At 47.0% G+C, this 26,208-nt stretch overlaps 1 protein-coding gene across 1 annotated transcript in view; it reads left to right on the top strand.

Moving 5' to 3' along the window:
- Positions 1-26,208, top strand: part of GLP2R (glucagon like peptide 2 receptor) — a 754,367-nt gene that overhangs the window by 412,762 nt on the left and 315,397 nt on the right. The window contains exon 4 of the mRNA XM_069200419.1: positions 16,122-16,243. Within this exon, the coding sequence (XP_069056520.1) occupies positions 16,122-16,243 (122 nt within the window). The remainder of the gene's footprint in view (positions 1-16,121; positions 16,244-26,208) is intronic.

The raw sequence follows: 26,208 nt of genomic DNA, 5'->3' as shown, positions 1-26,208 counted from the left end.
TGAAAAGGGCCCCGCCGTGGAGACAGGTACCGCTGAACAGGGCCCGCCGTGAAGACAGGTACCGCTGAAGAGGGCCCCGCCGTGAAGACAGGTACCGCTGAACAGGGCCCGCCGTGAAGACAGGTACCGCTGAACAGGGCCCCGCCGTGCAGAAGAGCACCGCTGAAGAGGGCCCCGCCGTGAAGACAGGTACCGCTGAAGAGGGCCCCGCCGTGGAGACAGGTACCGCTGAACAGGGCCCCGCCGTGAAGACAGGTACTGCTGAACAGGGCCCCGCCGTGAAGACAGGTACCGCTGAACAGGGCCCCGCCGTGCAGAAGAGCACCGGTGAAGAGGGCCCCGCCGTGAAGACAGGTACCGCTGAACAGGTCCCCGCCGTGGAGACAGGTACCGCTGAACAGGGCCCCGCCGTCTCAAGCACCGCTCCGCTGGGCCCTTCCTGTCAAGCACCGCTCCGCTGGGCCCCGCCGTCTCAAGCACCGCTCCGCTGGGCCCCGCCGTCTCAAGCACCGCTCCGCTGGGCCCCGCCGTCTCAAGCACCGCTCCGCTGGGCCCTTCCTGTCAAGCACCGCTCCGCTGGGCCCCGCCGTCTCAAGCACCGCTCCGCTGGGCCCTTCCTGTCAAGCACCGCTCCGCTGGGCCCTTCCTGTCAAGCACCGCTCCGCTGGGCCCCGCCGTCTCAAGCACCGCTCCGCTGGGCCCTTCCTGTCAAGCACCGCTCCGCTGGGCCCCGCCGTCTCAAGCACCGCTCCGCTGGGCCCCGCCGTCTCAAGCACCGCTCCGCTGGGCCCTTCCTGTCAAGCACCGCTCCGCTGGACATCGCCATGTCATGCACCGCTGCGCTGGGTCCCGCCGTCTCAGGCACTGTTTATGGTTCACTGTGCCCACCATGCCTCCTCCTTGACCAGTGGACTCTGTAATCCACTTGAGAGACTGTGGCTTTGCACTCCCCAGGATGGTACAGTGGGCAACCCACCCACTGTAGAGACATTGAGAGACTGTGGCTTTGCACTCCCCAGGATGGTCCAGTGGGCAACCCACCCACTGCAGAGACTTGAGAGACTGTGGCTTTGCACTCCCCAGGATGGTACAGTGGGCAACCCACCCACTGTAGAGACATTGAGAGACTGTGGCTTTGCACTCCCCAGGATGGTCCAGTGGGCAACCCACCCACTGTAGAGACTTGAGAGACTGTGGCTTTGCACTCCCCAGGATGGTACAGTGGGCAACCCACCCACTGCAGAGACTTGAGAGACTGTGGCTTTTCACTCCCCAGGATGGTACAGTGGGCATGGTGGCTCCTCGTGGATCTGGCGTCGTGGACTCATGTGGCTGTGGTGGCCCCCCCTTCCCTTCCCCCTGAGGTGCCTGTAGTTTTGACATCGGATGCCCCTGCAGTGTTCTCTCCAAAGGACTCAGGTCTCGTGTGTGGGCTTTGCCCTTGTTTCGCAGAACCTTGGCCCACGGACATGTTAGATTCGTAGGATGTGCAGGACTTGTTACTTCAGTGATACACTGATGTGTATATCTTTTTGGTTTTTGTAAATATTTTTCACGGTTGCTCAATTATTTCCAGGTGCTTTTTTTTAACATGAAAATTTATTCCAAATTTGGTTGTGTCATTGTATTTTTAAAGGGTGTTTGTGTGGTGTCACTGTGACTTCCTGCTCTGCATTGGTGTGTACATATTGTGGGGGTGGGGGGGGTCGCATATGTGTATGCCCGTAACCTTTCTTCCTCCCCCCTCCCGTGTGTCGTAGGTGCAGTACTCACCGTTGACGTCTGCGCCGGAGTTCGTACTCGTGGTAGATGAGCAGGTAGACGAGAGCAGGTATGATGTTCAATTCGGGTTCCATGCTGTCCGGATTCCGCGTGGAGCGTCTCGCGGTGAGCGTTTTCCATTGGAAATGTCTGTTTCCGCCGTGTTTTTATCGGCGGTGCTCCCGCCCCGGAAAAGGTGGCGGATTGGTGGGTCGTGATAGGGTGGGCGGTACATTGTCTGCCGCCTGGCTGTTGGCGGTGACCGCCGTGCTGTTTGTTTGTTCCGCCGTGGCGGTCGGAGTGTTAATGCGGCGGGCTGTGTTGGCGGTTCCCGCCAGGGTCAGAATTGCATTTTTTTGACCGCCGGCCTGTTGGCGGGTTGGCCGCCGCTTTATCACCGACCGCCAGGGTCAGAATGACCCCCATAATGTATTACAATTCCATAAACATGCAGATTCACTCTACGAGTCGCCCGACAGCTTAAACAAATAGATACAATTTACTTCCTCTACGTATAGAACACAAGTCACATCTAAAAAATAAGCAATTCTTCTGTTAGTCCAACAATACAAATTGATTAAAGTGACTGCAATAATTCTGTCAGGAAAATGCTCAAATTATTACATTAATTAACTCATTTGCATATTTAATGTACCTCTAACTCCCCAGTAAAAGGGTAGGGAATGTAACCAGGGCCTGCAAATTAAGTGCTAATAGTGGGCTTGCTGCACTGATTGTGCTGCCCACTTAAGTGGCTCTTTTAATATGCCGCAGGCCTGCAATTGCAGAGTCTCTGTGTGCAGTTTTAAACTGCCATTTTGACCTAGCAAAATAAACCTTTTTCCAGGCCCAAACCTTCCTTTTTAAAACATATCAGTGATCCCTAGGGAAAGCTCTAGACAGCCCAGAGGGCAGGGTGCAATGTATTTAAAAAGTAGGACATGTACTTTTAAATTTTACATATTCTGGTGGTGAAAAACTCTTACATTCATTTTCACTACTGCAATGACTATCTCTTTCATAGGATAACATTGGAGTTGCCTTGCTTCTTTTTATGTGGCATTTCCAAATGGGAAGGGATAACTGGTTTTAGTTGGGTGTCTCTGAAGTTACAATTTAAAAACCTAAATTATGATGAAGTTGGAGTCTAAATTGCAATTAGGAAAATACCACTTTTAGAAAGTTGCCATTTTCTTGCCTTAGCAAATTGTTACCGACAGCCTGCCTCTGGTCTCATGGCTGAGCGTAGTGGGCAGTTGGGATTTGTGTATTTCTCCCACACAGCCACACCAGGTGGGAGCTTAGGTGTGTCTGGATCGGCCATCACTGGCAGGATGGGAGTGATGAGCTGGATATAGCCTCACTTACAACTGAATAGGCTATGTCTAGTTATCACACAAATAGCCTAACAACCCTGCATTGTCACTTCAGCCAGCTAGAAGTCAGAGCAGAGGAGGCAGGGAATTCTTTGGACTCCAAAGCCACTGTCCAGAAGCCTTTCCCACCTTCCAGAACCAGTGCACCAGTGTGTAAATGATGGACCTCAGGCAACACAACTTCAGTACACTTCTGGACCTGTGGTGATTTTACTAGGAATAAGGACTGCTGTGCTGCTGTGCTGCTGAAGGACTGCTACTCTGCTCGACAGCACTCCACTGGACTCCTGCTTTACTGTGCTGACCTTGCTATGTTGTTGCCTGGGTGAAAATTACTGGACCTGCAACTTTGAAGCCCAGAGTGACTGGTCTCATGATCTGAAGCCTAAGGAACATAAAAGGCTTCTAACAACCTTGCATCAGGACCTGGACTCCGCCATTTGTGAATCTACCCTCCCAAGTTGTGTCACCCCAGTCCTGGACTCTTGAAAGTGAGACCTAGGTGCCATGCCACCCTCTGTGGATCCAGCACAACCTACACATCTCCTCTGCTGTGCGGCACAACCCTGAGCAAAAATGATGTTTCTCTGCTTTTGTGTGGATTGCACGTCCTAGCAGTGAATGCTGGGACAACACAAGAGGAGCAGCAACGAGCGAGGCAGCAGCAGGGACAGAAACAGGGTAAGTGTGTTTTTTTGTTTTTTTGTTATGCTCACCTCGTCTCCTATCCTCCCGGCCCCTTCCCTTGAGTTATGCAGCTGCCACCGCTGCCTTTCAGAAGAGGAACTTGACCCTCCCAGTGCTCTACGGCGGTATCTCAATAGTTGCAAATCCAGCCTGCCTTTGAAGGGCTCTTCTCCACTAAAAGGATCATTCTCATATTGTACCCCTCAGTGCTGGAGTGAAAGGATTACTGACATCTAACTGTGCGGCATCTCCTAGCTGCTATGAATTTAGCTCTTCTCCAAAGACCTCATTGCCCTCTCGAGTGCATCTGATATAAAATGCAGGCACTTGGAGAAAAGTGTTCCTTCGTTTGCATAGTTCAAGTCGTCCATGAAGTCAAGGAATGATACACTTCACATTGTGAGCATCATATTTGTGTCCATGCATTGTTTATTAGAGAGGGTGCAGGAAAGGGTTTGTATGTCAAGATATCATGGTCACTAACACAATGTACATGTATTAAGTCCAGAGAACTGACAACATGTAGTCAAGATAAGCTCTGATAAAGAAGTCTAGATGTACTATTCTGGTCTACTACTAACTATTCTCAACTGTAGAGAAGAGCACTTCTTTAGTTTTTTGCACACTATCTTACGACATTTCCGTGTGTTCGTGAGCGAGTCAAACTTCACCTTTGATGCTCATGTTGAATTTGAAATCAAACCATCGTTTGTGGGAAATTAAATGCAAATAAAAAAAGAGGCAAACAGAGCAAACATGATAACAAATGTCAATAGTGAGCTCATTAGGTGTAATGGAGGGATTCACTGGGTGTATTCTGGATTCATAAACCTTTTTGATATTTGTAAAGAATTATATTATTTTGGTTGCTTCCCTGCATTTTTCCTGTCTGTGCACTTTATCACTCCTAAACAGTAGTAAAGCAACTGTATTTCTCCCTTAAACATATGATGTGCAGTTAGAACTTCTTATTATGCCTAAATAACTTCTCTATTGATCGTTATAGATGGTCCTGGAAAGTGGGCAGAACTATGTTTTTGCAGTGCCTACATATATGACAAGTGAATATGTCTAACAGGAACACCACTGTGCTATGGCTGGGCAGCAGATGAAAGATACTACAGTAAAACATGACAAGGAAGAGTGCCTTTGCCATGTAGAAAAATGTATTGTTATATTAACTAAGCCATCCCTAAATTGTCCCATTTGACACACTATATATTTTTAAAAGGTGGTTTCACAGTGTCTGAAGGCCTAAAAGGTATTTTACTGTGAAGGTTCAGCTACAATTTACATAAGACAGGCCTTAGTGTGATTATAATATTTAATTAAAAATCTCCATCTGTGGAAAGGCTACAAAGTAATTCAAAGATATTTACTATTTATTTTTCAAAATCTGCTATAATTGTGCTATAATAATATTGATGCTGAGTGGGAAAGTAATTATAATAAATGTGCTTTAGGCTGCCTGAGACACAACTGGCTTACAACAAGTTCTTTCACTCATAACATCTCCAAGACTGGAATAGGCCGGGAGAGTTAACAAATGTGGCTCACAACAAAATGGTTTTCATGTGAGTCAACGAAGGAAAAGGTAGTTTTACAACCTGACCACTTAGCAGGAATTAGCTATCTAGGAGTAGACATGAACACCTCACCAAATAAATGACAGACTTAGCACTACCTGCTTTGATTTGACAATGCAAGGGAAGGCTTTTCATATTGATTCACAGGAACTTCCTAGAGAGCTAGGCTCCAGGCAGTGATAGGGAGAGAACCCATCTGGGTAATTCAGTACAGTCTCACACTGCACCATATGCACCAGACTCCACGCAGGAGGCATATGCGGCAAGTCTCTTCAATGGATACACTCCATCCTGACAGGCATAACACAGAACCTCAGGCTACCACCAGGCCTGTCAGAACCTACAGACATCTTCTGTGGAGCACCCCAAGGATCATCGTTGAGCCCTACACTGTTCAATATCTCTATGACCGGCTCGTCCCTATCATCAGTAACTACAGTATGAACATCGTCTCCTTCGCTGATGACACCCAGCTGATCATCTCCCTGACCGATAACACCTCAACAGCCAAGAACAATTTCCGGGATGGGATGAAAGCAGTCATCACCTGGATGAAGGAGAGCTGCCTTGAGCTGAACTCTGAAAAGACGGAGATCCTCATCCTGGGGCCTTTCTCCTCAGCTTGGGATAACTCCTGGTGGCCCTCAACACTCAGCATGCCCTCCACCCCCACAGACCGCGCACGATACCTCAGTGTCATCCTCGACTCAAGACTCACCATGATCAGACAAGTCAATTCCGTCACATCTACCTGCTTCCACAACCTCTGACTCCTATGGAAGTTTTTCAGATGGATACTGTTGGACTTTTGCTTATGCAGGGTCAACTTGAATCTTTTTGCCTCCTGCCTCCTATTTTTTTCTGACCTGTCGGTGTTGGCTTTTGAACTCTGAGCACTTTCCCACTGCTAACCAGTGCTAAAGTGCATATGCTCTCTGTGTAAATTGTATGTAATTGGTGTATCCATGGTTGGCCTATGTGATTTACTAGTAAGTCCCTAGTAAGGTGCACTAGAGGTGCCAGGGCCTGTAAATCAAATGCTACTAGTGGGCCTGCAGCACTGGTTGTGCCACCCACATAAGTAGCTCTGTAATCATGTCTCAGACCTGCTTCTGCAGTGTCTGTAAGTGTATTTTTACACTGTAAATTCGACTTGGCAAGTGTACCCACTTGCCAGGCCTAAACCTTCCCTTTTCTTACATGTAAGGCACCCCTAAGGTAGGCCCTAGGTAGCCCCAAGGGCAGGGTGCAGTGTATGGATAAAGTAGGACATATAGTAATGTGGTTTATAAGTCCTGACAGTGAAATACTGCCAATTTCGTTTTTCACTGTTGCAAGGCCTGCCTCTCTCATAGGATAATATGAGGGCTACCTTTAAATATGATTAAAGTGTAGATTCCCCTAGAGAGTAGATGGACATGTGGAGTTTGGGGTCCCTGAACTCACAATTAAAAAATACATATTTTAGTAAAGTTGATTTTAAGATTGTGCGTTTGAAAATGCCACTTTTAGAAAGTGAGCATTTTCTTGCTTAAACCATTCTGTGACTCTGCCTTGTTTGTGGATTCCCTGTCTGGGTCAGTTTTACAGTTGGGTTGTTTTTCACCTCGCACTAGACAGTGACACAAAGGGGGCTGGGGTATAACCTGCATTTCCTGATTAGCCATCTCTGCTAGGAGGGAGGGGTGGAGTGGTCACTCTCATCTGAAAGGACTGTGCCTGCCTCTGACAATGCCGGCTCCAAGCCCCTGCTTTGTGTCTGATGCCTTGCCTGGGCAAGGCAGGATTTCACAAGTAGGTGTGAGTCCCCTTTGAAGAAAGGTGACTTCAAAGACTAAAATGGGTATAAGAAGGGCACCCAAATCTATAGACTTGAGAAACACTTCTGGAACCAAGAGGAACCTCTGCCTGGAGAAGAGCTGATAGCTGAGGAAGAAGTGCTGCCCTGCCTGTGACTGTGCTTTGTGGAGCTTTCCTGCAGTGCTGCTTCTGCCAGAGTAAGAGGGCAAAGACTGGACTTTGTGTGCCTTCCATCTTCTGAAGAAATCTCTAAGGACTTGAGTTAGAGCTTGCCTCCTGTTGTTTGAAGTCTCAGGGACAGCAAAGACTTCTCTCTGCCAGCACCTGGGGTCTCTGGAGAGACTCCTGCTCTGACAAGTGGTACCCTATCCAGTCCCTGGGCCCTTGAAAGAAAAGCTGGTGGAAATCCAAGGAAATCGACTTCGGACGACCCGGACCGACGCCGCTGCTGAATCCGGTGACGCCGCCTGCACCCGACGCCGTGACCTTCGCTGGAACGCGACTCTCTTCGCAGGCCCGACGCCGCTGCAGCCCCGCTGAAGTCCACGACTCCGTGGAAGTCGCCGCACCACGTCGTGACAGACACCTCTCGAAGTGCACGGATTCAATGTTTCGCAAAGACGCCGCGATCCCCGACTTCGCGCATCGGCTTGTTTTCACTCTTTACCAAAGGTACTGTACTTGGGGGTCTACACGACTCCGTGTCCGGCGCCGCTGGTGTCGGCTTGTTAGGAACGACTCCGTCACGACGCAGTGTTAAATTCTCATCTAAGCATTTTTGTATCTAAGCGCTATTTTTGAGTTGAATCTTTAAAAATTCATAACTTTACTTGTGTATGTTGGATTTTTGTCGTTTTGGTCTTGTTTTGTTTAGATACATATTTCCTATTTTTCTAAACCGGTGTTGTGTCATTTGGTAGTGTTTTCATTAAGTTACTGTGTGTGTTGGTACAAATACTTTACACCTAGCACTCTGAAGTTAAGCCTACTGCTCTGCCTAGCTACCAAGGGGGTAAGCAGGGGTTAGCTGAGGGTGATTCTCTTTTTCCCTGACTAGAGTGAGGGTCCTTGCTTGAACAGGGGGTAACCAGACTGTCAACCAAAGACCCCATTTCTAACATTGGAGATCAGCGGTTGGGATTTGGACTTGTATTTGTACTTGACATACAGTGATTAAGTGTACACTACTGTTTTGAGTTCAGACCACTACGTGACCACATACTGCTTGTCTTGAGATTTTTGCTTTTTCTCTTTTTGTGGATTTTTCCCTACGTCCACTTTGTTTTTTTTCGCTGATCCTTGATTGACTTTGAACTTCATTTGGGAACTTGTTTCTGCATTTGGAACTTTGCACTCTTTTTACCTTTCATCATGTCTCTACTTGGAGATGCATCAGTTGGAGCTGACTTTGACCTTGAGAAATTGGAGAGTTATACCAAAGCTCAGTTGAAGCAGTTCTGTAAAAGTTTTGACTGTCCCATTAAGAGCTCATCCAGGAAGGAGGAGCTGCAAAAGGCGCTGAGGGCCTGGGTGACAGCCAAGAGCACTGAAGGGCACACAGAGGATGAGGGAGATGAGGAGGATGAGGAAGAGTGTTCAGTACACAATGGTATTGTGGGTGGACCTGTTATTCCCAGGGAAAGAGTCTCTATGGCAGGTAGCAGTGTATCCTCCAAAGGTCTGACGCCTGAAGAATTGCAGGACAGACAGGCAGAGAGGGTATACCAATTGGAGCTACAGAAGCTCAATCTGGAGAAAGGAAGAGATGAGAGAAGAGAAGTCCTTGAGGAAAGGAGGATGATTTATGCTTACGAGCTTAAATTGAAAGAGCTGGAAGTCATGAGGGCTGAGTCCAGCTGGAATGGTGGCAGCAACAATTTTTTATCCAGTGCTGCTGAAGAAGTGCACATGCCCAGAGATGTGGTGCCCTACTTGAAGGAGGGAGTTAACACACACCAGGAGGTTCAGGAGTATGAGGTAGCTCCAGTGATGCACAGGGTCCTTGAGGTGGATTGGGAAACTGGCATGGGGAGTCATATTCCTACTGGTGGGAGGGACACTTTACTGACTCTAGGTGAGAGTGACAGGGAGAGGGGTTCCCCCCAGGTCGAAGTCCTGGTTATGGAGTGTGAAGACATCCCAGAAGAGTGTGGGTTGAGTGTCAGGGACAGTCAGGTACTGTCTCACCAGTCTCAGGAGGGTGATGTGGCGTGCTTTTTCAAAGCAGAGTCACTGGATGGTTGGGTGAAGGGTACTTTGGTTAATTCATGTAAGGGGCTGAGTGATGTAATTGCTGGAGAGCATATGTCTAGTCCTTATTTTCCAGAGCAACGTCAACACCAGGTGGAGTGTGAGTTCTCTGTCCCCAGGGAGCTTACAATGGAGGCAGACCTCTTGGTGATCACCAGAGAGTCTGAAGAGGCATTTGGGGGGGCTCCTGAGAGGAGTGGTCTAGGTATTTCCCAACCAGGTGAGGTAGGGAAGGAATGTAGTGTCCCAGGTAGGTCCCAGTGTAGTGGGATGGGTAAGGGACCCCATGTCCATTCTCTGAGGAGAGGGAATTGAGATGGGCTGAGGTCCAAGGTGCCCGAGATCCGGTCCCAGGTCCCAGAGGGTTCCATGAGGGAACACCAGGAGGGGAGCCTAGCCTGTACCATAGGGTCATCTGTTGAGGGAGATCCCACAGTGTCAGGAGAACTTGGGGGGGGTGGCTGTAGCCAGCGTCCCACCAGTTCTGGTGTCTGGCAGTACCACTCCTAGTGAGGGGTTGCAGAAGTCCAGACAGAGGGTTGAGAGAGGGTTGCGGACCCCAGTGGAGAACCTGGAGGGTCAGGGGTCAGCTCTGAGAGCAGAGCCCTCCATGAATGACCTTGGTGAGACCATTTCTGGGTTGGGGGGAATCCAGACTCTGTCAGATGGGCAGAGGTCAGGAGACCTGCGCCAGCCAGACTCTTGTGTGGCCCTTCGGGACAGTGTGTCCCTTGAGAGGGGTAAGTGTGCCCCCATGGAAGCCCTGGTGTGCCAGGCAATGGTTCAACCGCAGGGTGGTGACTCTAGGTTGAATGATCAGGTTTAGGGGGTAAACTCTGCCCTGATGGGGGGGTAAGTGTGCTCCCAAGGAAGTCCTGGTGCGCCAGGCAGTGGTTCAACCGCAGAGTGGTGACCCTGGGTTGGATGACCAGGTTCAGAGGGCAAACTCTGACCTGGTGGGGGGTAGGTATGCCCTCCACGAATTCCTGGGTTGCCAGGCAGTGGTCCAGTCTGTGGGTACAGACCCTGGACTGGAGGATCAGATGCAGGGGATAAACCCTGACCTGAAGGGGGAGGCAGTTTGCCCAATCACCCCCCCTGGTGTGATTTTAAGGGGTACTCTCCCTGAGGGGTGGTTGCAGAACCCTGAGAGTAGGGGAAGGGGAGAGAAAGACTCACCCCTGACCCCAGAGCAATCTAAGGGTACAGACCCTAGATTGGAAGGCCAGGTTCAGGGTGTCCCCCCTGACCTGGAGGAAGGGGCTACTGCTAACAGTGCCCCTACCATGTTGTCTTCTGGGGGGGGCACTCCTAGTTGGGTGGTTCAGGACCCCAGAAGAGAGGGCAGGGGGAAGGAAGCCTCACCCCTGGTCCTCGTCCAACCTGAAGATACAGACCCCAGGTTGGAGGATCAGTTGCAGGTTAACATCCTTGCACTGGTGGAAGAATTGTGCAGGACTGCTTCTACAAGCACCCTGACATTTTTTTACTCTGGGGGTGCCGCTCCTGGAGGGAGGGTACAGAGCCCCAGAGGGGAGGACCAGGGTCAGGTTATCTTCTCTGACCTGGTGGAAGGTAGAGTGGTCAAAGGGTGTCAGGCACCTGGGGCTACCGCCCCCCACTCTCCACAGTCACAGTGGTTGGAGAGGCCTGAGGCCAGGCTCTCATCCCTGACAGTTGTCAGGGGTCACTGTGGCTTGCTGTCCTGGTGGACAGAGCTGCCCCAGGTGGGGGAACAACAGTCACACCCCAGGGGTGGAGTGGGCAACACCACTGTGTTGGCCCTGGTGGTACTATCTGCCCATTCCAATACATCAGTGAGCAAACTAAAGTTAGGCGCTGCACAGATGGTGTCTGCAGATGTGGAGAAGGGTTCCCCATGGTTAGCTTAGTGGGCCCTGAGAGTATGGACAGAGGGATCCAACTGGAGTCAGGAAGGCGTAGAACTGGGACATGCCCCTGCTGTTGTGGGCCTGGGTCCTTGTTCTATTGCCCCAATCAGGGAAGTACATCAAGGTATTGATTGTTCTCCCCTGGCTTTAGGCTGGTAGGGGGCCGTGTTGGACTTTTGCTTATGCAGGGTCATCCTGAATCTTTTTGCCTCCTGCCTCCTATTTTTTTCTGACCTGTTGCTGTTGGCTTTTGAACTCTGAGCACTTTCCCACTGCTAACCAGTGCTAAAGTGCATATGCTCTCCGTGTAAATTGTATGTAATTGGTTTATCCATGATTGGCCTATTTGATTTACTAGTAAGTCCCTAGTAAGGTGCACTAGAGGTGCCAGGGCCTGTAAATCAAATGCTACTAGTGGGTCTGCAGCACTGGTTGTGCCACCCACATAAGTAGCTCTGTAATCATGTCTCAGACCTGCCGCTGCAGTGTCTGTAAGTGTATTTTTACACTGTAAATTCGACTTGGCAAGTGTACCCACTTGCCAGGCCTAAACCTTCCCTTTTCTTACATGTAAGGCACCCCTAAGGTAGGCCCAAGGTAGCTCCAAGGGCAGGGTGCAGTGTATGGATAAGGTAGGACATATAGTAATGTGGTTTATATGCCCTGACAGTGAAATACTGTCAATTTCGTTTTTCACTGTTGCAAGGCCTGCCTCTCTCATAGGATAATATGGGGGCTACCTTTAAATATGATTAAAGTGTAGATTCCCCTAGAGAGTAGATGGACATGTGGAGTTTGGGGTCCCTGAACTCACAATTAAAAAATACATCTTTTAGTAAAGTTGATTTTAAGATTGTGCGTTTGAAAATGCCACTTTTAGAAAGTGAGCATTTTCTTGCTTAAACCATTCTGTGACTCTGCCTTGTTTGTGGATTCCCTGTCTGGGTCAGTTTTACAGTTGGGTTGTTTTTCACCTAGCACTAGACAGTGACACAAAGGGGGCTGGGGTGTAACCTGCATTTCCTGATTAGCCATCTCCGCTAGGAGGGAGGGGTGGAGTGGTCACTCTCATCTGAAAGGACTGTGCCTGCCTCTGACAATGCCGGCTCCAAGCCCCTGCTGTGTGTCTGATGCCTTGCCTGGGCAAGGCAGGATTTCACAAGTAGGTGTGAGTCCCCTTTGAAGAAAGGTGACTTCAAAGACTAAAATGGGTATAAGAAGGGCACCCAAATCTATAGACTTGAGAAACACTTCTGGAACCAAGAGGAACCTCTGCCTGGAGAAGAGCTGATAGCTGAGGAAGAAGTGCTGCCCTGCCTGTGACTGTGCTTTGTGCAGCTTTCCTGCCATGCTGCTTCTGCCAGAGTAAGAGGGCAAAGACTGGACTTTGTGTGCCTTCCATCTTGTGAAGAAATCTCCAAGGGCTTGAGTCAGAGCTTGCCTCCTGTTGTTTGAAGTCTCAGGGACAGCAAAGACTTCTCTCTGCCAGCACCTGGGGTCTCTGGAGAGACTCCTGCTCTGACAAATGGTGCCCTATCCAGTCCCTGGGCCCTTGAAAGAAAAGCTGGTGGAAATCCAAGGAAATTGACTTCGGACGACTCTGGACCAACGCCGCTGCTGAATCCGGTGACGCCGCCTGCACCCGACGCCGTGACCTTCGCTGGAACGCGACGCTCTTCGCAGGCCCGACGCCGCTGCAGCCCCGCTGAAGTCCGCGACTCCGTGGAAGTCGCCGCACCAAGTCATGACAGACGCCGCTCGAAGTGCACGGATACAACGTTTCGCACAGACGCCGCGATCCCCGACTTCGCGCATCGGCTTGTTTTCACTCTTCACCAAAGGTACGGTACTTGGGGGTCTACACGACTCCGTATCCGGCGCCGCTGGTGTCGACTTGTTGGGAACAACTCCGTCACGATGCCGTGTTAACATCTCATCAAAGCATTTTTGTTTCTAAGCGCTATTTTTGAGTTTAATCTTTAAAAATTCATAACTTGACTTGTGTATGTTGGATTTTTGTTGTTTTGGTCTTGTTTTGTTTAGATACATATTTCCTATTTTTCTAAACTGGTGTTGTGTCATTTTGTAGTGTTTTCATTAAGTTACTGTGTGTGTTGGTACAAATACTTTACACCTAGCGCTCTGAAGTTAAGCCTACTGCTCTGCCAAGCTACCAAGGGGGTAAGCAGGTGTTAGCTGAGGGTGATTCTCTTTTACCCTGACTAGAGTGAGGGTCCTTGCTTGAACAGGGGGTAACCTTACAGTCAACCAAAGACCCCATTTCTAACAGATACCAACCAACCGAAAAACCGTGATACACGCCCTAATCATGGGCAGACGTGACTACAGCAATGCCCTCCATGCCGGAACCTCCAAGAACAACCTGAGCAAGCTGCAACAAATTCAGAACACTGCCACCAGACTCGTTCTGAACATTTCCAGCCGAGAACACATCACAGAACACCTGAAAGACCTCCACTGGCTCACCGTCGAGAAGAGGATCAACTTCAAACTCCTCATACATGCCTACAGAGCCCTCCACAACATCGGACCCAGCTACCTCAACAGCCGCATCACCTGGTACTCCCCTTCCAGACATCTCCACTCCTCCCAGCAGTCGCTCACCAACGTACCCAACATAAAGAAGTCCTTGGCTGGAGGAAAATCTTTCACCTACCTGGCAGCAAAAGGTTGGAACATCTTACCTCTTCACCTCAGACAGTCCCCATCACTACCCCAATTCAGGAAGGACCTCAAGAACTTGTTCTTGGACTGAACATTGAGGATCTAACCCCTCAGCGCCTTGAGACCCTATGGGTGAGTACCGTGCATTAAAAATATTTGATTGATTGGATCCTTGATTGTCAGGAGGAGAAGAATTCATCTACAAATGGGTGGGGGCTAAGGAAATAAAGGTAAGTTAGAGCAGAAGCATTCTGCAGAAGTTGAGCAGAAGCATTCTGTAATCTTGAAACAGTAGCTCTTGGGTAATTTTCCATTACAACAAGGCGGAAGTGCTGCAAAATGAGGTGGGAGGCTGTGAGAAGTTAGGATTAGGTGGCAGAGTTTCTGTCATTACTGGCTTGTGCAAAGGATACAGTTGGTACCTCAACAAACACCTATTCAGAACATTCCGAGACTGGGGAATATCCACCTGAAGAAGATGTTCCTGCTGCAACAATAAAGACTCCTGAGTCTGACTGCTGCTGGAACAAAAGGATTCAAGGACTCCTGACTCCTGCTTACACCCAGGGACTGGAACTATTCTTCAAAGGTCAAGTCATTGCCCTCATGTTTGCCCCATTCAAGAATATGAAAAGCAGAAAGATTCCTCACTTTGAGAGTCCTCATCTGGTGTCAATGGCCTGGACTCTGCAGGAGATCTAGATAGACAGGGACCTGGTGCTTAAAGGCCTGTCCTGAGGAACTGGGGATTGCAGGAATGACCAGAAAGATAATTTCCATCTACTGAAGAAAAGTGGAACAGGAGGACTGGGTCAGGGTGCTGAGGCTGCCCAGGAAGGTCACACCTGTGACAGGCAAGAAAAACAGTCAGATCTTTTTGACCTACTGAAAATAGTTTCAGCAGGACATTGCACTAAAGGTATCAGTCCTAATGGAGCCCCGCCCAGCTGCAGCTTCCAGCCCTGTTACACTGGACAATTTTATCTTCCAAAGAAAGTGACTAAGGGGTAATTCAGAGCTTTGCCGACAGGGTTATCAATTGAAAATGTAACTGGATACCCTGTCTGCCAAACCGACAGTCTGCCTGCCCTACTTAGGTCAGGGGGGCTGTCAGCTTTCTGTCGATGGAGTCCCCATTAGCTCTATCGAATGAAGGTTTCCTCTAATTGCCCTACCCTATTTAGGCTGGACGGGGATGCTCCCTCACAAGGAATTCGAAGATCTAGGCATGTCATTATCTATGACAAAATATCATAGATTTTCTCTACATAACTCCCAATATATGTACCATAGAGATATATATATTTTCAAGGTACATACAAGTGGAGTTAAGCTTGATAAATTTGTACTTCCCTATATGCACTTGCCGTTCGATATTTTGCCCCTCAATGTTCAGAGAAAGAAATGGCAGAAAGAGCGAGAACTCGCAAAAAGAGCAAATTTCACACAGAGAGTAAGAGAAAAGGCACAAAGAGCGAGAGAAATGACACAAATGTCAGAGAGAGAGAGAAAAGGCCAAAGTGTGAAAGATATTGCACAAAAGTCACAGGAAAAGAGCAAGAGCGAGAGAGAGAGAGAGAGAGAGAGAAACATGTGTGTGAGAAAGCGAGAACGAAAGAGGCAAAGTGGCTGCCTGATCCACTGGAGCCAGGACCAGGTCAGAGGACTGGTTGCAGGGAAGTCCATGGAGGACTAGACATCTGCTTAATGGCTGGTCCAAGCTGCAGTCACTGTCAAGTAGGTCCTGGTAGCGGGGAGGAGAACAGAGAGGAGTGGGTGGGCTGAAGGGGAGTGCTGTAGGCAAGGAAGGAGAGAGTCACAAGCATCAGGTAAGGAGCAGGGGTAACTAGGAGGAAGATGCAGATTTTCAGGCAAATGCACACAATGACATTATGCTGGAACTCGATCCAGGCGAAGGCATTTGCAGAAGGTCCACTGGAAGGTGCAGTAAGGAGATAAAACGCACCTGCAGGTTCTGGTCTGCAGTTCTTTGGTGCGGAATGTAATGCATATATCAAAGTTCTCTAATGTATACAGTCGACAGTGTGTATTTACCTTTTGCCTTAAGCTCTGTTTACTTTTAGGACGCACGGGATATGTATACAGATTCTGCTCTGATCAGGGAGTTTGGCAGACTATGGAAAACTCTACAAACATTTGGCGTGACCTCTCGGAATGCACAGAGAATAATCTCTTTCATCAAAATGTGAGTAGGACAGCTTTTCTTGCCCTTAATATTTTAATAATCGCAATCCCTCTTTGAAATGGAAATGCATTATTATTAACTGTTTGTATTAACTAGTACAGGTACTGCGCAATAAATAACAAGCGCGGATAGATGTTGATATTAATGTATAGATCAAAGAAAAGCTTAAAGCATTGTTTATTATAATAGTGCTATGTATAGTTCTTTGAGCGTGGCTGGTTAGTGTTGTGTCAGTGCAGCTTATGAGCTGTGAACCAGCAACCGCTTTGCACTGCACTGAGGGGCCAATACAGCACAATAAAAAGATGATTCACAAGGATTCCCAGAATTCTTGCCTTATCTATATTCCTAAAGCAGACTCACTCTGCTAATCCTTGCTACCTGCTGTAAATTCCGAGATGGAAGCCTGAGAGAGTCTGCAGACGACTGTCTCTGCCTTCTCTTTGGCTGTGTGCTGTAAGTGAGGAAGGGGCATCGACTGCAGTATTTACCAGGCATTGAGCATGCCATGTTATCACTTTCCACAGCCCTACTATAATGGCAGTTCTGAACCGCACAGTGAAAGATGTCCTTCTCCGACAACTTGCACTGTGTGAATGGTTCCCCGCTGACAAGGTCACTCACTAACCATCCTATTATTTGTGAGTCACAAGGACAACGAGAACACCCCTTTGCCGACCCATTTCCTTGGGGATTCGTCAGGGCCACCGATATGAGCTTTGCAAATCACAATAGACGAGGACTCACAACGCACTTTAGTCAGCATTGAATTTGTAAAAGTATCAATGCCGGTGCCGAAAGCTCTGCTCTGACGCAGTTATTAAAAATGGATGCACCAAGGCTGCTTAGCTTTGAATTTACTTCACTTATCCCTGCAATACACTCTTCCCCTTTAATCTCACTTTTTGCCGATCCCTGTTTCTGCTTTTATGTACGTTTTTCCATTTTGTCTCCTTCCTTCTTTCCCGATTGATTGTTTTTATATCTCTTGCTAGTGGGCAATATCTGATGTGCCCAAAAACGAGTGCCACCGGATCAAATAAGCACTGAATAAGTACATTGAATTTTCATTTTTTTGCCCTAACAAAGACTACTATTTTGTGTACTGCAAATTTTACAAGAATTGTTTTTTTGGTCAGTCGTGCCCCATTGTTTTCAGGGCGGGATACCTAAGTGCACTTCATGGATGTAAAGCAAATGTCTTTCAGGCAGTGCAGTAAACACAAAGCATTACAGTTTTATAATACTGTCATATATACACAAAAGACCAGTGGGCCATTTTACTAAGGGCTTGCGTTGCCCTTATGTGATGCAAGTCATCGCAAGGCAATGCAAGTCTTAGTGAGATTTGCTAAACCACTCAAAGCCACCATGCGTGGTTCTGTGTGGTTTAGCAAATCCAAAGCATAGTGCTGCCTTGCATTAACTTGCAGCAGGGAGGTGTTCCATGAGAGGATTATGGGCATTCCCACGACTCCACCCATGGTTTTTGACACAATCCCAGATTTACTTAGGTTTAGTCCTGGGAATGCGTCAAAATGGTGCACCTCCCAGCCCAAGGACCAAGGCATAACAAGGCGAAATGCATTTATTTCTCCTAGCTACTTCCTCTTTACATGTATGCTGCATTCTGCCTTTAAAGATTATTTATGTAAAGGAAGGCATCCCTTCCTTCACAAAAACAATCCTGCTCATAACACAGGCTCCCATGCACCATGGCGCAAGTGTGTCTGCATCGGTGCCAGAGCAGGGAGACAGCAAAAAATGTGTCATGGCTTAGTAGATATGGTGCATTTCGGCTCTCTTTCGTTCATGTAATACAGTGCAGCAAGTTGCCTTGATGAGTTGCTTTGCATGCCCATATAACATTGAGGGCATCATTATGAGTTTGGCGGTCCCACCACGGGACCTCCAAACTCATGAAAAGGATGCACTGCTGTAGCAGTGATGTTCCCCCAAGTGTATTACAATGTTCCCGTCGGACTGACCGGCGGGAACATTGCAATTTGTGTTCCCGCTGGGCTGACCAGCAAGAAAAGTGTTTGGACATTGGTCTCAGCTCCCTTAAGGGTGCCGAGGCCAATAGCCTAACACTCCAGCATCCTCGGAATGATTGCACATTTTGAAGGTGCTGGGCAGGGGGTCCCTGCACTGCCCACAACATAGTTGTGGGCAGTGCATGGGCCCAGCTGAGGCCCCCAGCACTTCCTTTCCATCAGCCTTGTCATGGTGCACTCACCGCCATGAAAAGGCTGGCAGAAAGAGGGGTTGTAATCAGACAGGCGGTGCTTAGTTTAGTGCTGCCATGACTGGTTGCAAGCCCAACCAACGTCATGTCGTTGGGAACCATGTTCTTGGCGTGGACAGGGGCCCCTTGGCGGTCCGACTGCCACAGTCGTAATTTGGCAGTCGGACCTCCGAAGCCAGGGTGGTCTGACCACCACTGCAAGTTTGGCTGTCTCATGACTGCCAAACTCGTACTGAGGCCCTTAGTCCTCAGTACAAGTGGCCCGGGAATCAAAACAGTTAGAGCACATATTGCAATTAATCAGGTCACTGTTTATGAGAGATTTAGAAGCATTTCATCTCTGATTCTTATTTGAAGTTTTTGATTAATTTATCTTTATTTTGTGAGGATTGTCTCTACAAGCAGCATAACCAATGGAATGCTTGTAGTGAAAAAACTCCTCAAACGCCTTCAAAATCATTCCACATAATTAACATACTGCTACTATAAGGAATCCGTCTTTTACTTTTCAAGACTGTTTTATCAAAGCATTTTTCTGGAGGTGCTAATGTGTAACATACAGGTTTGGGCCTATTCACATGTGATATTTTGTTGTGGTGGTGACGTGTTCTGTTATTTTGGTGCAGCTGTGCTTTTGTTGCTGCATTATTGCAATGTAATGTGATATTGTGATGTACTGAGGTTATGTTCTTTTTTCACTGTTTTGTTTTGTTGTGTTGTGCTCTGCTTTGTTTTATTTGTGTTGTTATGTTGCTTTCTGTATATTGTTGAGTTATGTTCCCCAACAAATGTTGCTACATTTCCGGACAAAGTTGACCCATGACTAAAGTTCGAATGAGAAGCCCATGGCTAAAAAGTTCCAATGAAAAGCAACCATTTACTTCTGTCTAAGGTGGCAAGGTAGCTCTGGCCCAGTTCTTGAACAATTTAAGATACCAGACTGGCCCATACTGTGGCTGTTTCTAAAGGTACCACTTGTATTCCTTATGTTATATGATGTGACCACTGATGGTTCGGATCTCTTGGTAGCAAGGGGAAAACGAAGATTCCCCTTACTGTATGTGTATTTCCCTAAACTATAATGACTGTTTCACTAAAATGATTAACATATTTATCTTTTGTTGAATTCTGCCAAAAGACAGCACAAACCTCACAAGTGGTGTAAAAGTAAAATACCTAGAGAATAAACTCTCCAATGAGTGTTTCTACCTAGGATAAGACATATAAACATTTGATTCAGAGATAAAATGAAGGTGCATCTCATAACTTGCAAATACATTTCACATACTTTAGATAACGTTCAAAGGTACATGAGTCAGCATCAGCCTAAGAAATTACACTACTGGAGTTTAACCAGCGTAATCAGGTATTCAGAAAGTCAGAACCTCAGGAGAATTTAGAAACACTTGTTGAGAATCTGTGTAAACCTAAGAAGAATTTCTATATCACCCAGACAGTAAGACAACTGCACTGGCTTTAAATTGAGCACAGATTAATATTTCAGATACTATGCACCAGGTTTCAGTCCCTCTGAAAAGATTTGTTTATGAGCCTCAGCAACCTGACTACCCACCTCTTTCCACTGCAGACCAAGACTTAGGGCCTGATTTAGATCTTAGCAGTAATGGTCCTGCCATAGGTTTTCAATCAGAAAACTTGACTGCTGTCTTGGCGGTCTTCCCACCCAAGTTAGATGTTGGCAGGACCAGAGGCGAGAAACCGCCCGAGTCCCACTGCCTCCACCACGAATCTCACCACAAATCGACAGCTCCATTGGAAATAGTGGCTGGTGGGGGGACTCCAGCCACTGTTCCTGCCAAGTCAATCACTACGTGACTTCCGATCAAGGCAACTATGATGGTGTTACCTCCACACCTGAGTTGGCAGATTGGAAAGGCAATGAGGTAAAAACCTACCTCTTTTCCAGTTTCCACTTCAGTTTCTGGCTGGACACGACTGGACAAGACCTGCCATCGCTGCTGCAACTAGACCACAGAGGAAACACAACCCCACCATCGCCAGACTCGAAGGTAAGCATTACATAACACCAGTTTAACCTAAAAACCTACTATCTGAAATGGAAGTAAAAAATCCTCTGCTGAGCAAGGCTTCAGTCTTTGGCCAAAGAGGTCACATAGCCACTCTACGAGACTCAGTGAAGCCACTGGTTTGGGTAATAAAACTCCAAGCAGGAGAAATTTGAGTTTGGCTCCCAGAGAATGTCCCTTACTGGCCTTATGCTCATGTTCCTCCCTGGGGACAGAGCAGCCTAATATAATTAAACCACTAGACACCAGAGAATTTTTTTATCGTGCTTACGCATAAGGGGAGTGGCTCCTTGGGCAAGGGCTGCTCCCCAGGGGGCCAAGAGGGCAGAAAACCCCTAGACACGAGGGCTAATTTTTTTTTGTTTATTTCTTTTTATATGTGGTGAGCGACCCCTTCCGCATGAGTCGCTGCTCGGGGGGCCAATTTATTTTTAGGTAATTTCTGCCCCCAGGGCCTAATATAATTAGGCCAATATGCCCCCGGGGGGGCAGAAACCACTAAACACCAGGGAATTTGTTATTTTTTTATACTTACCCATAAAGGGAGCGGCCCCTTGGGCAAGGGCCGCTTCCCAGGGATGGGGGGGGCAAAATATTTTGAGGCCATTTCTGGCAAAAAAAACCTAGACACCAGAGATATTTTTATTTTTTATTTTTTTATGTGTGGGTAGCGACCCCTTAGGCAAGGGTCGCCAAATTATTTTTAGGCCATTTTTGCCCCCGGAGCGGGGGGCAGAAACCACTAGACACCAGGGAATTGTAATTTTTATTTATACTTACGCATAGGGGGAGTGGCCCCTTGGGCAATGGCCGCTCCCGGGGGGGGGGGGGAGCGAAATATTTTTAGGCCTTTTCTGCCTCCCCTGGAGGCAGATAGGCCGATCTGCCTCCAGGGGGGGGTAGAAACCTCTAGACACCAGGGATATATATATATTTTTATTTACTTTGTGTTTTTATGTTAGGGGAGCAACCTCTTCCCCTTAGGCAAGGGTCGCTCCCCTGGTGGTCAAATTGTATTTAGGTCATTCAGCCTATTTGGTTTAGGCCAATCTGCCCCCAAGGGTGGCAGAAACCACTAGACACCAGTGATTGGTGTGTGTGTATGTGTGTGTTTTGTTTGGGGGCAGCTCCTTGGGCAAGGGTCGCTCCCCATGTGGGACATTACTGTTGTCCATATCTGCCCCCCCATTGGGGGAAGATCAGACTATATTTGGAAGGCTCATCTTCCCCCATGGGGGACAGAAAGCCCACCAGAGACCAGGGAAGATTTTTTTTTTCAAAATAAGAGGGTGGGGGTATGGCCATACCCCCTCCCCAAATAAATAGGGCCAAAGTTATTCTTCCCACCAGTGGGCAGATTTGGCTATTACCCCCAATCCACACCCAGGGGGGTAGAAAGTCTACTAGATGCCAGGTAATTAAAAAAAACAAAAAATTGTGGGGTGGTGGATACCAATCAGTATGGGCCTGGTTATGCTCCCACTCCAAGTGAAGGAGGTAACAGTCTTTCAGCTCTCCCTCGCACACTAAAACATCTTATCACATGGCAAACAAGAGGACATTTGATTATTTGGGTTTTGGATTTACATTTGGTCCATGAGAGCTTGGCTAACTCTTAAAATCATCCCACTTAGAATGGTGAGGGCTGCCATGTAGAAAAGCCCACAAGACCTAGACACACCTGAAAACTAAACATCTGGTTGATTCCAGGGTGGTGTGCTTCACATGTACCCTGCACCATTTTCTTACCCACAATGCCCTGCAAACCTCCAACTATGCTGGAAATCTCACATTTTTCCCACATTTTTGTGATGGAACCTTCCGGAATCTGCAAGAATCCACAAAATTCCTACCACCCAACATTGTCTCATCTATACCAATAAAAATTCTGCTGCACTTGTCAGCCTAAAAATGTTTTTTTCAAACTGCCCTTTTGGACCCGCTTTGGTTCCCTCTCAATTTCGACATGTTTTTGGCTCTTCCCTGTCACAGGCACTTGGCCCACCCACACAAGTGAGGTATAATTTTTACTGGGAGACTGATGGGAACGTTAGGTGGTAGGACCTTTTTCCGGGTGTGGTGATACCACACAGAAATGTGGGAAAAATTTGATTTTTTTTAGCTAAATTTGAGTTTTGCTGAGGATTCTGGGTAAGAAAACATTGAGGGATCCGCGCAAGTCACACGTCTCTGGACTCCCTCAGGTGTCTAGTTTTCAGAAATATCTGGGTTTGGTAGGTTTCCCTAGATGGCTGCTGAGCCCCGGACCAAAAACGCTGGTGCCCCCCCATAAAAACAGGTACTTTTGTATTTGATAATTTTGATGTGTCCAGATAGTGTTTTGAAGCATTTCATTTCACAAGCACTAGGCCTACCCACACAAGTGAGGTACCATTTTTATCGGGAGACTTGGGGGAACGCTGGGTGGAAGGTAATTTGTGTCTCTTCCCAGATTTCAGAACTTTCTGTCACCGAAATCTGAGGAAAAAGTGTTTTTGGACAAATTTTGAGGTTTGCAAAGGATTCTGCGTAACAGAACTTGGTTAGAGCCCCACAAGTTACCCCAACTTGGATTCCCCTAGGTGTCTAGTTTAAAAAAATGCACAGGTTTGATAGGTTTCCCTAGGTGTCGGCTGAGCTACAGGCCAAAATCCACTGCAAGGCACTTTGCAAAAAACAGCTCTGTTTTCATTGGGAAAATGTGATGTGTCCACGTTGTGTTTTGTGGCATTTCCTGTTGCGGGCACTCGGCCTACCCACATAGTGAGGTAGCATTTTTATCGGGAGACTTGGGGGAACGCTGGGTGGAAGGAAATTTGTAGCTTCCCTCAGATTCCAGAACTTTCTGTCCTCCAAATGAGAGGATATGGTGTTTTGTGGCCATATTTTAAGGTTTGCAAAGGATTCTGGGTAACAGAACCTGGTGACAGCCCCACAAGTTACCCCAACTTGGATTCCCCTTGGTGTCTAGTTTTAAAAAAATGCACAGGTTTGATAGGTTTCCCTAGGTGTTGGCTGAGCTCCAGGCCAAAATCCACCGCAAGGCACTTTGCGAAAAACAGCTCTGTTTTCATTGGGAAAATGTGATGTGTCCTCGTTGTGTTTTGGGGCATTTCCTGCCGCGGGTGCTAGGCCTAACCACGCAAGTGTGGTACTATTTTTATCGGGAGACTAGGGGGAACTCTGGCTGGAAGTAAATTTGTGGTCCTCTCAGATTCCAGAACTTTCTGTCACCGAAATTTTAGGAAAAAGTGTTTTTTGGGCCACATTTTGAGGTTTGCAAAGGATTCTGGGAAACAGAACCTGGTGAGAGGCCCACAAGTCACCCCATCTTAGATTTCCCTAGGTGTCTAGTTTTAAAAAATGCACAGGTCTGGTAGGTTTCCCTAGGTGCCGGCTGAGCTAGAGGCCAAAATCTACAGCTAGGCACTTTGCAAAAAACACGTCAGATTTCAATGTAAAAATGTGATGTGCCCATGTTGTGTGTACTGTCGCGAGCATTAAGCCTAACCACAAAAGTGAGGTACCATTTTTATTGGGAGACTTGGGGAAACACAGAATAGCAAAACAAGTGTTATTGTCCCTTGTGTTTCTCTACTTTTTTTCCTTCCAAATGTGTGTAAAAGAGACGTCTATTTGAGAAATGCCCTGTAATTGACATGCTCGTATGGCCCCCCCGGAATTCAGAGATGTGCAAATAACCTCTTTTTCTCAACACTTTATCTTGTGCCCATTTTAGAAATACAAAGGTTTTCTTGATACCTATTTTTCAATCTTTATATTTCAGCAAATGAATTGCTGTATAACAAGTGTAGAATGAAAACCCATTGCAAGGTGCAGCTCATTTATTGGCTCTGGGTACCTAGGGTTCTTGATGAACCTATAAGCCCCTTACATCCCCGCAACCAGAAGTGTCCAGCAGACATAACGGTATATTGCTTTAAAAAATCTGACATTGCAGGAAAAAGTTTCAGAGTAAAACATAAAGAAAAATGGCTGTTGTTTTCAGCTCAATTTCAATATTCTTTTTATTTCAGCTGTTATTTTCTGTAGGAAAGCCTTGTAGGATCTATACAAATGACCCCTTGCTGAATTCAGAATGTTGTCTAGTTTTCGGAAATGTTTAGCTTTCTGGGATCCAGCATTGGTTTCACACCCATTCCTGTCACTAACTGGAAGGAGGCTGAAAGCACCAAAAATAGAAAAAAAGGGGTATGTCCCAGTAAAATGCCAAATTTGTGTTGAAAAATGCGGTTTCCTGATTCAAGTCTGCCCGTTCCTGAAAGGTGGGAAGATGGTGATTTTAGCACCAGAAACCCTTTGTTGATGCCGTTTTCAGGGAAAAAACCACAAGCCTTCTTCGGCAGCCCTTTTTTCCCATTTTTTTGGAAAAAACAAAATTTTCACTGTATTTTGGCTAATTTCTTGGTCTCCTCCAGGGGAAACCACAAACTATGCATAGCATTAGAATCCCTAGGATGTTGGAAAAAAGGACGCAAATTTGGTGTGGATAGCTTATGTGGACAAAAAGTTATGAAGGCCTAAGGGCAAACTACCCTAAATAGCCAAAGGAGGGCTCAGCACTGGGTGGGGGAAACAGCCCAGCAGCTAAGGGGTTAAATGCATTGAAGTTGTTTATAATGTACAAAGATCAACATATTTATAGACAATAAATATATATTTTAAATGTGTTTTATAGTTTCCATACATTTAACTCACAATATAAAATATTTTGAAGCCAATCCTGCCTGCTGCTCAACCTGTGGGTCGATTCTTTTTTAGATACACCAACAGTGACTATGTTGTTTACTATTGGTGTAATAAAAAGGGTCAGGAATCAAGGATGGTGGAGCCCCAACATTAGTGTGAGCCACAACTAGCGTGGTTATTCTCAAACGTGTACAGGGCACACATCCAACCTGGAAGAAAGTTACAGATCTACGCTGAATCAAGGTGTCTACATCGAGGGAACACTCACAAAACTACTAGGGGTGTAGCAGAAGGAATAAAGAGTAAATAGACTCTTGCAAGAATTTGTGAAAGTAAACTTGTATTTATGTATGTGGACATGCTTTCGCATATGAGAGGCTTGGAATTAAGAAACAAAATTAAAACAGTTGTGCATTTACAACAGCCATACTGGCATCCTCTCTGAATTGCAAAAAAACTGTAAATGCTCCTAAAATATAGGTGTAACATTACAATAGTAAGTATCTCCCTTTTGGTGAATTAGGCCCTATGAACGCATATTTATATCACATGGTATCATTTTATGTCTCAGTAAATCATTTCTGGGGACCACATCAATAACGAATTTATGAGCACGAGATGCAGCCTTTATTAATTGACTCCTGAATGTTAAACTCCTTACTAATAAAAGCACAAAGAGGGCACCCTCCTTTCTCATTTTTATAATGGTATTTGAATATTCCCTGAATGTCCAAATGTTATTCCCATTTTAGTTGGTTTGGTGCCAATTCACAAAAGCATGTAAGGGTCTGTGACAGAATACTACTTTACATTCTCCAGAGTGATGTGTAATGTCATTTTAGTTTACACAAAATGTGCTTTTAAACCTGTAAGATGAACCATTTCCCCCAAATTTCAATTTTGGGGCATACGTCGGTTTGAGAAACAGGCAGTGTGTTCCAAATGTGTACTTTCCACAC

Source organism: Pleurodeles waltl, chromosome 7 (genome assembly GCF_031143425.1).
Source record: "Pleurodeles waltl isolate 20211129_DDA chromosome 7, aPleWal1.hap1.20221129, whole genome shotgun sequence".
NCBI classification, from domain to species: domain Eukaryota; kingdom Metazoa; phylum Chordata; class Amphibia; order Caudata; family Salamandridae; genus Pleurodeles; species Pleurodeles waltl.
The sequence above is the reverse complement of the archived record's forward strand: the minus strand, read 5'-3'. Positions and strand labels throughout refer to the sequence as shown.